Raw genomic sequence first — 13,173 nt, forward strand, 5'->3', positions numbered from 1 at the left:
GCAATACGAACGTGTGAAAGGTGATAAACTATAGTACGGTATCATTGATTCATGTTTTCTGATGAGTTGCAGTACTAACGTGTGAAAGGTGATAAACTATAGTACGGTATCTTTGATTCATGTTTTCTGATGAGTTGCAATACCAACTTGTGAAAGGTGATAAACTATAGCACGGTATCATTGGTTCATGTTTTCTGATGAGTCGCAATACTAACGTGTGAAAAGTGATAAACTATAGTAAAGCAAATTTTCTATCATATAGTGGTGATGGCAGCTACCAGTCTGCAAACGGAGAAGATCGAACTCCAACAGCAATGGCTCGTGCAGTAACAGTTCATACAGATATCAACAAAGTCATGTACTTTGCCTGACAAGGGTAAAATGTAGGGCTTGATTAAGACTGTAGTTTTTGGTGACTTGACATCTTTTTTCAACTCCCGTACCTGATCAACTTTCGACTCTTGGCAGGTAACCTCTAACAAAGGACCGTGTGTTCCCAGTTTTTACCAAGAAATGTTCAATGTTATATGTGTGATGATGTCAAGTATTGGTAGCTTTGCACAAGAAAATGATCAATTGAATCACCGATACAATTAGGACCCATTTTCCCAATTTTTTTTATTATCACTATTATTTTTTAAACTGTTATTTATCTGTCAGAAATGGAAAATACCAAATAGACTTTGTTTTAAAAGCAAGCTGTGTTTCTAGAGCTGCTTTGTGAGTTGTAAAAGTAGTTAGTATTTAAAATGTCTGTGTTAACCGGTGGTTTCTTATAAGTTATTGTTAATTTCACATCAGTTTAATCAAAGTGGTCGTTTCTACTCTTTGTAAGGCTTATAGAAGGCTGGCAGAGCAGAGAGAAATTCATCAGATATCCTGGTTTATATATCTACATATCCATATGTATTTTATTTTTAAACTAATTACAATCTTAGTCCTTTTGTTGTAGTGATTTATTTATGGACTTCTCAACCAGGATGTCTATCTGTGTCAGCTGATGGTGGACAAAATCCAGTACTTCAGATATCAGTTTGGAAAATTATAATGAATGATGACCATATTTAATGATTTCATATGTTCTACAGTGTGTTGATTTTAAATTTTTTATAACTTGTATTTTAAGAAAAGCAAAGAATGTACTTGTGATACGAATTCCAAATCAAGAGCCACTTTAAACTTTTCCTAATGCTTGTGTTGAGATTTTCACTATATCTATCCGATATTCATTCAGAAACCATGCAACCACCATTCAAGGATGCAAATTGTAAACTAATATTCAACAGAACTCTGGATTAGCAGCTTCAAGAACCATGATTCGTTTGTTTCCAACAATGAACTAAATTTGTACATAGTATTCCTGTACATAGTGGGCTGTTTTTATTCCTTAATTGTTAGTACAAATTGGTTGCATAATAAGTTTTAATTAGGCCTTTTTTTTTTGCTTTGACTGAATATTTAGTGTCTGCGTGGTGTGTTTAAATATTAAAAAATCTGCTGTGTAAGAAATTATTGTTGAGTTAGAAATGAAAGTTTTCAGAACCAAACTGCAAAACTTAAAAATGACTGTGCCCATTACGTGATCTAAATTATCACAAATATGCTTAAACAAATACAAAATTACTTGTTGAGCTGCTGAATTTTTTCAGGTGTTTTTTCAGACAGCAAGAAAGATATATTTAATACTTAAAACAAAAACAAATCAACTAATCATGAATATTTTTTTCTCATTACATTTGTAAAGAGAACTTCCAAACTGAAAGCTCCACCAGGTAATATATATTTATATTACATATTCAATGGCTCAACACACAATGAGATTTTTATATTTTGTGGTTGTAATTTTTTTCAGCTTTCCTTCAAGGCAGGTAATTTTAATCACCTCGTTCTTAATTGTTCTCAGTTGCAAATGAGGTAATTTAAAATTATTGTTGGTCTCACCATTATGTTCCATCACACCTGAAAAATATCATAGTTTGTCAGCTCTTGTGTTGCAAGTTTTCATATCAATATTTTTTATACTCTCTGTGTTTTTTCTCATCAATTTTGCAATAAAAAAAAGTGCTAGTTACCCCTGAAAAATGAAAAACTATTTTAAACTTAAATTAAAAAAAAAAGAAAATTTTTAGCAAAGGTTTAATTTAACAACTGGGTGTAGTAGTTTTATGTTGAATTTTTTTTTTGTAACCAGGGTTTAAATCTTCAGTATTTGTCAGATATTTAATGCTGTATTATTTGTAAGATCTAAAGTGCATGGGATTCCTGTCAGTGTGGGTGTAATATCAATTTCTAAAACGTACATTGATGGTTATTATACTGAAGTTAAACAAGTTTATTTCAAAAAATTTTTCTTCTTAACTTTCTATGAAGAAAATACTCTGTAGATCATTTCTTGACCTCTAAGTTCATTTATGAAAAATTAAGTGAACCTGGCAGTATTTTAACCACGAATAAGCCGAATGAATATTTATTTTGATAAACAGTTTAGTTATTCAGTCTTTTAGAAATACATTAATAAAGTTTTAATATAATTCTTTATAGAGCACAAAAGATTTACTAGGCATTATGAATGATATAGATATTTTTTGTTTTGTTAAAAATTTGAATTATAATTATATCACAGTTAATAAAATCCTCTGTTAGCCTAATGATGAATTACAGAAAGTAAATATGACATAAAAATTAAGTAGTAACTTCTGTTTCATTTTTCACCTAATTCAGATATTTGTATAGTTGTTCTTAGTTTATTATGTTGCTGGTATTGAGGACAAATGTTCTTAGATTGGGAAAGGCTGGAACACCATTTTTGTCCGACTAAACTTTCTGTGGTAAGACTGGGATAATGGAGTTCGTTAGGAAATATATTTTTTAGTTGCACCAGCTTGATGTTATTTTTTAAAGACTTGTTCTTTCAAAAGGTTAATTGCAGTTGTGTAAAATTCTTGTCCACATTATTTGTTTGTCGAGTTAAGCAGTTCTTTCAACTCAAATTTGGTAAGTTATACAATTTAAAGATATTATGTTGTAGTGGCTTTTAATGTTTTTGAATTTAAACTTTTTGTATTCCATGGCAAATCCATTTTCATACTATAGTGCTTTATATTCGAGGGGAAGACTATAAACTTTTGGACGTAAAACAAACAAAAATGTTAATGCTCTCTTTAAATTGTAAATCATTTTAGTATTAATTAGCATGTAGATGCAGATGTGATGAGATTTTATTTTAATTTGCACATAAACTGCTAATTTGATAATTATATGACTGCTTTTTGACATTGAGCTAGTTCATAAATCTTTATTTTAATTTGCACATAAACTGCTAATTTGATAATTATATGACTGCTTTTTGACATTGAGATAGTTTACAAGTCTATTTTAATTTGCACATAAACTGCTAATTTGATAATTATATGACTGCTTTTTGACATTGAGCTAGTTCATAAGTCTTTATTTTAATTTGCAGCGCAGATAGCCTTAGTGTAGCTTTGCACGAAATTCAAATTCAAAACAAACAATTTTAATTTGCACATAAACTGCTAATTTGATAATTATGACTGTTTTTTGACATTGAGCTAGTTCATAAGTCTATTTTAATTTGCACATAAACTGCTAATTTGATAATTATATGACTGCTTTTTGACATTGAGCTAGTTCATAAGTCTTTATTTTAATTTGCACATAAACTGCTAATTTGATAATTATATGACTTTTTTGACATTGAGCTAGTTTACAAGTCTATTTTAATTTGCACATAAACTGCTAATTTGATAATTATACGACTGCTTTTTTGACATTGAGGTAGTTTATAAGTCTATTTTAATTTGCACATGAACTGCTAATTTGATAATTATACGACTGCTTTTTGACATTGAGCTAGTTTATTTCTATTTTAATTTGCACGTGAACTGCTAATTTGATAATTATACAACTGATTTTTGACATTGAGCTAGTTTATGTCTATTTTAATTTGCACATGAACTGCTAATTTGATAATTATACAACTGCTTTTTGACATTGAGCTAGTTTATAAGTATTTTAATTTGCACATAAACTGCTAATTTGATAATTATACGACTGCTTTTTGACATTGAGCTAGTTTATAAGTCAGTCAGATAAATGAACTATTCTTGTGTAAGCATTTTGTTTTATTAATTATCAGGATGTGAGTTGAAGCTTTATTAATAGTAGAAGATGCTTAATGTGCTGTAAAGATGTGAAGTTGTGTAGATGTGGTAAAAGATAAAGGCCATCCTCCCACGTTTTGAGATGAAGCTGCTGTTGCCCGGTCAGGTATAATTTCACCTCTTGCACACTAATTATATTAGTGTACACCAGTCTATTGTTACGTGGTACGTATTTATTTTATTGCTGTCATGGTTATTTACTTAATTCTAAAAATTCCCATTTGGGGATTTTCTTAAATTAAAACGTATAGTGTACCTCATCCTGAACTGTGTTTGGGTTTAGGTTTCATTTTCATGGAAATGTACGTACAGTATGTGTAAAGAGATCTAATCCCTGATCATGTTAAGCTGTTAATTCCGTATACTACTACATGGTAACACATTGGCCATTAACACCAACATTCCTTTCCTGCGAATACACTCCACTCAAATTTGAATTTATTTACATTCATTTTTGCTATATTTATGCAAACTGCTTTGCTCTTGACTTTATTTATTTTTTTTTATATACCTTTGTCAGTCTGTTGTGTCATTTACTTATGTCTGGTAATCATCTGTCATTTCAACTGTTTCGATGTATTTGTTTTAGGTTATCGTTATTTGGAGCGTTCATTTTAAACACCTTTCTCACATTGTCTTGCTACAATGCTTTCTGTTGGTGAAGAAAGTAAGGTTTGAAGTGGTAATTAGTTGAAAAAGTTCATTAGATAAATTCTAGTATAGTAGAGAATGCCAAGTTTGACCCGATGTTAAGTTTAGTGATTAACAGGTTTACTAGTTGTATTTTACATAATAAAATTCCATGAAAATAATTTTTTTTTTTATACATATGGTTGTAGAAGTATGCGTTTAGTATCCACAAGCTCAAAGTAGTTTTAATAGAGAAATGATTTAAATATAGCATTAAATATTATTTAGTATGATGGTAAAGCTTGCTTGGTGTTTTACGTTTTCAGGACATAAAAATATGCTATTCAGAAGTTATTTGTCTGTAAGAATAATATTAGAAACACTATTCACTCGAGTAGAGCTTGTTCCTGAAGATGTTGAACAATTAAAAAAAAATCAATTAAAGTATAAGTTTTTGTATATTAAACATGTTGGTAATATCAGAAAAATGTGTCTACGTATACCCTTGACAGAAAATGAAATTGTGTATCATGTTGGTAATATCAGAAAAATGTGTCTACGTATACCCTTGACAGAAAATGAAATTGTGTATCATTTCTTACAAATTGTTTGTTGTTTTTTTCGTTTGTACTGAACCATAGATGTGAGTGAGAAACAAAATAACAGTTGGAAGTGGTTCGATAACTAATTAGCTCAGACCTGATTTGAATTGCATTTTATACCTTAGTAGAATGTTATTTCCAAGCTTTGGGTATGAAGGTGTGAGTGTCGCAATGTATTTGTGAATGAACGATTGTGCATTGTTAAACAGAGCTTTAACATACAATTAGCAAGGTGACTTTCAGTTTAAGATTATATTCACAATGAACTTAACATTAACAATGAATTAAGCAGTCCCAGTTTAAGTATATTGGTAAGCCTACCAAATGTTTAGGTAATAACAGAATACAAAAAAAAGTTTATAAGAAACTTATTCAAATTTCTATTGTTCTGAAACCAAATACTTGATTTTCTTAGTTATTTTTTGCTGCCTTAAATTTACAAAATGTAGTGATCAAGGCTGTTGGCTGCTTTTCTTTTTTGTTAGTAATTATGACAGGTACCATACAGTGAAATGTATGTCCTTATGCAATCAAGAAGCTTTGTGCCCAATTTCTCTGTATACAATCAAGAAGCTTCATGCCCAATTTCAAACCATTTCCTTGTCATGTAACATCCACAAGAAATAGACTAAACAAGCTTATTTGTTCAGTGTGTACATCATTAGGATATGTTAGTTTTATGGAATGCTTAAGTTTATTTTGTGATGGTCTGGCTTGGTGTGATGCGAGACTGTGGAAACATATTCGTATTTAGATAATAAATACTTAGTTTCGGTCTGTTTTATTGTCTTCAGTTTACAAAATAGGGTGGTGAAGGCATTATCAGCTCTTTCATTACAAATACCATATGGGGAAATGTCCCTCCTTATGCAATCAAGAAGCTTTGTGCCCATTTTCAAACAGTTTCCATGTCATTTAATGTCAACAACAAATAGTCTAAACAAGCTTGTATGCTCAGCATGTATGTCATTAGAATACGTTAGTTCTGTGGAATGTTTAAATTGATTTTGTGATGGCTTGGTGTGGTGTAGGACTGTGGAAATGTACTTGTATTTAGATAGCACGAAATAGCAAAAACTTAGCAATAACTTCAGCAGATAAGTGTGATTTTAACGACTGATTCGGCAAGCTAAATGTGTTCATTTTCCTGTCTGGATTCACGTTTATTATGATTAGTAACCCCCAAAGCATGTAGAAACAATGACCAGATCTCAAGTTACAAGATCTTTGTTACACAAAATACTGTCGATAAAAGGTCATCGGAAAATGTGAATTTATTCTGCCACTGTTTCCTACTTAGCTTATGTTAAGTTACAGTTTTATCTTGTTTAGTGTTTCTTTGATCAGCAGTTCACTTTTATAAGAACTTATTTGATCACTTGTGCTAGTTTTAGCTTTTGTAAACAAAGGAAGTTAAAAAACAATGTTCCTGTGTAACTTTCTTTACGTGTCACTATGTTTGCAAAATGATCGCGATAACTTGTCATTTTGTTTTGAAAATGATCCCAAAAATTTGTCACTATGTTTGTAAAATGATCCCAAAAATTTGTGTCGCTATGTTTGCAAAATGATCCCAAAAACTTACATTATTCTTCTTTTTTTTTTGAAAAATATTCACTTCCAACAGGTTAAAGAACTATTTTGCACCTAAAAATGCAAATGTTATGTCACAAAAAATATAAAGTTTGTTAACATATAGTATATATAAAATACAGAAACTATACTGTAGAAAGTTTTGAGTCAGGCATTCATATTTTACATAGTTTTTCTCATATGGTTTGTTTAATAATATTCTAATGGAAACCATTTTTAATTTGATGGATAGTTAAAGTGATTATTTGCTAATATATGTCTCACATTTGTATTTTTCCTTTAAGTCATTCAAATCCAATGTATTTAGTAATGAGGAATTCTTAATACTTTAGTGTGCATTGGTTATTTTGTTTTTGACACGTAATTGTAGTCATTTGTTTAAATTTTCATTCCACTTTATATATTTCTAAATTCGTTGCCAAAAAAAAAAACCTTTGGAGTTTCAGGGAGATCATAAGCTTTTGGTGTAATAGTTATAATTGTGTGTGTGTGTATGAGAGAGAGTTAGTGTTAGCTTACCAATCAGTTTATTATATTGATACCCAGGACATGGAAATTATCAAGGTGTGATTATGTACATTCATTGATGCTTCCTGTATAACAGTGATGTTACTGAATATTGCATTTAGTTGGTGTGTCTTTATTTACATAAAATAGAATTTTTACAGTAATAAGATGTGGAAAAATGTAAACAGTTGTAGGCTTTTTGTTACTTAGTTCAACTTCATTTAGAGAACTAATTAAAAATGCTTATCTTATGTAAGGTTTAAGCCTAACTTGTGTAAAGTTTAAGCCTAATCTCTATCATATATACCAGTAATGTAATAGAAATTAATAATTTCTCTTACTCTTTGCTTTATTGACTTTTGATCTTTATATTTATCTACAGACAAGTGTTCTTTAATGCTCTAGAATGCTTGCTTATTTTGTCCTTTTTTCTTTTCTTTGTGAGGGTGGGAAAAGTAGTGTAGAATGTATCAGATCAAACTTATGAAACTTATTAAAAGTCGTTAAGGTGGATTGTATGTAGTTATTTGATAAAATAGTAGTTAAAAGCATGAATCACAATGATAGTCGCTGAAGTACTTGTAGAGTTGAAGTTAAACAGGTTATTCTACTTGGTAGCAAAAGGTTTTATTTATAGCATGACATTTTTTTTCTTAGCTTACTTTGGTTTTGTGTGAATTGTTAACATCAATATTTGCTAAGCAGAAAAATTGATGTTACGATGACAAAAAGAAGAAGAAAATCCAGTGTCTTCTTTAACTAGTTTATCATCCACAGAAATGGTTGTTACTGTGTCAGTGTAAATTTGTGTTTATCAGAGTACTCTTCAAATTTACCCCTAGTTAAAATGGTACATCAGATAATTCGAGATTAATGAGGCAACAATGCTCAAGTTTCTAGGAATTAAAATGGTAGCAGGGTTTAAAAATTGTCCAATATATGTATAGTATTGTGTAACATATCAGAAAAGTACGTTCTGTCGTTATTTCATTGAATAAAGTTAGTGTGTGTTAATAAATGTATGGTTTATACACAAACACATCTGCTAGTAACATTTTTACCTTTGTGTCTGGTGGCATTAACTTTCCATCTCCTGGTGAGGTTTTCCATTCCAAATCTACCTTGATGATATTGCAAGCACATACCATACTTTATAGTTTACTAATGATGATCAGAATAATGATGATCTGAAGAAAAATGCCAGAGTTGAAGCTATATTTGTCATTTAGTGAAGATATGCTTGTTAGAGTCTTACTGTAGTTAGTTTAATCTATTCTTTAGCTGTTTTTTAGTATGTCTGTAAACCATTGATGGCAGTATAGAGAAAAAGTTTGTTATGAAATCATTAGAGCTATTCACTATAAACTGTAGTTAGTGGGCTAAGCCATCTTTGTTAATTCTCTCTTTTTTAGTAATTTGATCTTTAAGTGTCGTAAGTTGCTTCAGATGATTTTGTGTCAGGTATGTATACATTTAGATAATTGGAATGGTACCTTCTTTAAGTCTTGAGATGACAAGAAATGTTGACTTGGTGGGATAAATGATTCACGAGTCTTTAGTGAGCATTAATGTAATCGAAAGAAAAAAAATTGTTCTTAAAGAGTGACTTTTATTATGAGGTAAAACATTGAGAATTTCTCTTCAGTATTTTGGAAGTAAATTAATAATCTGTTGAATTTCATAGATTGAATGAAAACTGGTTAAATTTTTTTTAGTTTTGTGCATGGTAAGTGCATTGTAATAGTGTTGATTCAGTCAAAAGTCAATTTTTGGAAGTGCTGAACAATTTGCCTTCTACTGTTGCACAACAAACAAACATTATGCTGGTTTGAAAGTACTGAACTGATCTCAATGTGTGACCACACACACTGAACTGATAATATGACTTTAAAGAGTTGTGAACAGTTCTCTGCGAGTTACACACTAAAAAATATGCTTGAGCTGTTCTCATTCTTATTGCACACTAAAGAGAGATAATAGGTTTGAGGGTATTGAATTGTTTTCTGTGTGTTGCACGTTAAAGAAAGATAATGAATTTGAGGATATTAAAATGTTTTCAGTGTGCTGTACATTAAAGAGGGATAATGAGTTTGAGGATATTGAACTGTTTTCTGTGTGTTCACATTAAAGAAAGATAATGAGTTTGAGGATATTGAACTGTTTTCTGTGTGTTCACATTAAAGAAAGATAATGAGTTTGAGGATATTGAACTGTTTTCTGTGTGTTCACATTAAAGAGGGATAATGAGTTTGAAGATATTGAACTGTTTTCTGTGTGTTGTTGCACATTAAAGAAAGATAATGAGTTTGAAGATATTGAACTGTTTTCTGTGCATTGCACACTAAAGAGAGATAATAGGTTTAAAATTATTGATCTGTTATCTGTGTGTTCTTGCACATCATATTGATATTCTGGTCCGGAAAGTATTTAACTGTTATTAGTGTGCTACTGCACACTAAAACAGGTTTTATATGGTTGAGTGCTGAAATAATCTTGCATACGCTAAGCAGACACACTGATGCGGAGAGTATTGAATTGTTTTCATTGTGTTATTGCGTAGAATATATCTGGATTTGAGAGTAACAGAATGTGCTTATTACTCTTCTAAAACATTTTACATCAGACTAGTTTTGAATGTAGAACTGCTAAAGTTAGAAAAGTGTCATGATTCAAATTCAACAAGTGATTGCATGAACAGGTTTCCAAATTTTTGTTGAGTTAGTCAGCTACGTCTACAAGTTCGCTTGAAAAGGAATATCGGGTGCCTAACATTTCTCGTTTGTCTTCCACAAAATATTCTGTCTAGTCTGACCGGGGTGTGCGTGTGTGTGTTCTACTAGTTTGAACTCTGAATTCCAAGACACTGGAACCTATTCATCTTGTATCATGATTTTATGTGCCCTCATTACATAATGAATGCATTAAAATTGGTTTCATATTTGTAGGTTGACCAGGTTTTGTTTTATTCGGCATCAGTTTGTTATGAATCAATGCAAAATCGCAAGTCATTTACATGGTTAAATATTGAGTTGTTGTAAATGTTCTGTACTTTTAAATAGGGTGATAATTTTTCTTTATGTTATCTGATACAAACCTAGTGAAAAACATTTACCTCATTTCAGACTTAATATACAATATTAAAGTTGTTTTATAACTTTCAAATTGTTTAGTAATCGTGAGTCCATGAAAAGTGTGGACTGTAAAACTGACTTAAGTAACTGAAATAGCACATAAACTAAAAAATAGTTTTGACAGTTTTCCAGCTCATCATTATTAGGGGTACAGTAGTGTCCTGTTACACAACTTAAAAAAGCTAGGTCACAAGATAGATCTCACCATATTTCTAGCTCTGCATTGGCATACCCCTGATGAGGATAGCTGACAAGTTCTTGTAATAGTGGGCCCTAGTTTGTGTGCTCCTTAAACTGTATTTCATACCAACTACTCTTGAATTTTAATTTGTGAATCTGACTGCTAATGTTAAGGTGGCGGTTTTACTTTTTATTTCTGGATGTATACGACTATAATTTGTGAATAGGACCTGTTAATATGTTGATGAGATCCTGTTTACAAATATTTGGAAGTTGGATTAATATGCAGAGTAACGAATGAAATACACAAGGAAGTAGTGAAACAAGTTTAATTGTAATTCATTGGTGTAAGTTCAATATTATGTGCCTTATTTTATTGTTTCTTTTTTTTTATTCATTAAATTTTATTGCTTAATAACGGTTAGATGAAAATGTGTAGTTGAAATCTTACTTTACTGGCATGGTGTAATCCTCACCGATTCTTGTTGTGAAGTTAACGGTTGAAAGTTTTAATAGCTGTAGTGTAACACAAGCGTTACAGTTGTTTGGTTGTAGAGAAGTTAATTTCTAGAAGTTGTTTCCAATTACATTCTATTGTGATTTTTTGTTATTTGAGGGAGATTATATTAAAGATTTCATAGTTGAATAAAAGTAGAAACACAAGTATGGCCAGCATGGTCTGTACTTTGAAGTTTAAAACCGTTCTCACACGAAACTAACTTCAGGTGCTTGTATACTCGTGTACCACTTAAAGGTAGTGCAAGCAGCACTGATTAGTTAATACAACCAAAGGTTGGTAGTATCTTAAAATATCAGTGAATGCCGTAAAGACAAGAACGACGAGGGTACTGATAAGATACTTAATCAAACCACACATGTAATATTACTTCTGTATTCTATAATATATATATAATGTTCCTTTACCACAGCATGAATCAATCATTGTAAATAATTAATGGATAGAACAAAAAGATTATCAGTAACAAAAGAACTGATTAATGTAATAGCTACAGAGAAATGAAATGTCTCGTTAATAAAATTGATACCACAGCTGTTTTATAAAGGTAACTTTTTTTTTTTTGATAATGGAATAGTTATTTAAAATTGGGGATTATATATATATTTATTTTTTTCAACCAAAAACTTCATTTATTTTCATAAAGAAACAGAAAGCCATTTGTCCTATTTATAATTAACTTAAAAATCATTAATTACTAAACAATTAAAAGATGTGTATGCTTTCTCAGGTTTATCACGGAAGTTAAACAATAGTTAACTTGGTAGGTAAGAAAATAAACATTTACTAAAATTTCATACAAACAGAATATTTTATGATACAAATATGAAATAATAAAAACCAGTACTTTTGTTTTTAGACTTTTCTGTTAGTGAAAACAGAGCAGAATATCATACAGGTTTAATTCATTGTTAAAAATGGTGTATTTCTGTGTAATATTTTGTAGGGTTTATCAGGCTTCATTTCGCTGTTTAAATATAGGCAATAATAGTGATGTAAGACTGTAGGGTAACGTTAAACCAGTTGTATCATTCAGAAACATGCAAAAAACTTGGAGGGTTTTTTATGACTGTATTTGCTAATTCTGGAGTACTTTTTAAAAAATGTTTAGAAATGTTTCCTTTTTTGTTATGATAAAGCTAGCTTATAGTGCCATTTTAATGGTTAATATTTGTTTGTCAAAAATGTGATTGTATTACTACATTTTTAGTAATAGAACTATTCAGTCTATTTGTATTCATACGTATGTATAATGTTAATTAGGTTTCAGGTATTCATGAATCTTGTATTGCTCCAGTACGTGTCTTTGTTTGAAATTCTTTGATATAAAATCATGAACAAAAAGGTTACAATTGCATGAATATCTTTAGTGTGTGTTCGCGCAAAGGGTCCATTTCTAGCTATCATGTGATTTCTGAGTAAATGATGTTTCTACATTATTTTAATTTATTACACTCTGAGCTTTTAGTCTCCAATTTAGAAATGAACATTTTCAGCACATGACAGTAGGTTGATTGTAATGGAGACATCAACTTTACACCAGTGAGATGTTTCATATTTGTATTTTTGTGAAATCAAGTTGATCTAATAAACTTCTCAAACTTTCATGTGCCATTTCAAATATAGTAGATGGTATTTGGACAGTTGTTTGTTCTATTCATTCAGACTCTCAAGATATTGTGGTATAAAACCAACCCAAACTTTTGTGTATAGAAAAAATGCAAAGTCAAAAAATTTTTATAACCACAATAAATGTACCTTTCCCCCCCCCTCCCCCAACAGTTCCATTACTTGTTTCCTTTCCTTTATTGGCTCAGTGACAAGTCTGA

General features: G+C 30.5%; 1 protein-coding gene across 1 annotated transcript in view; it reads left to right on the plus strand.

The window, feature by feature from the left end:
• The window catches only part of LOC106470525 (protein argonaute-2-like), a 52,501-nt gene extending 39,532 nt beyond the window's left edge, over window positions 1-12,969 (plus strand). The window contains exon 20 of the mRNA XM_022399131.1: window positions 263-12,969. Coding sequence (XP_022254839.1) covers window positions 263-371 — 109 coding nt within the window. The 3' untranslated portion in view covers window positions 372-12,969. The remainder of the gene's footprint in view (window positions 1-262) is intronic.
• The last annotated feature ends 204 nt before the right edge of the window (window positions 12,970-13,173 follow it).

Source organism: Limulus polyphemus, unplaced genomic scaffold, assembly GCF_000517525.1.
Source record: "Limulus polyphemus unplaced genomic scaffold, Limulus_polyphemus-2.1.2 Scaffold4063, whole genome shotgun sequence".
Lineage (NCBI taxonomy): Eukaryota > Metazoa > Arthropoda > Merostomata > Xiphosura > Limulidae > Limulus > Limulus polyphemus.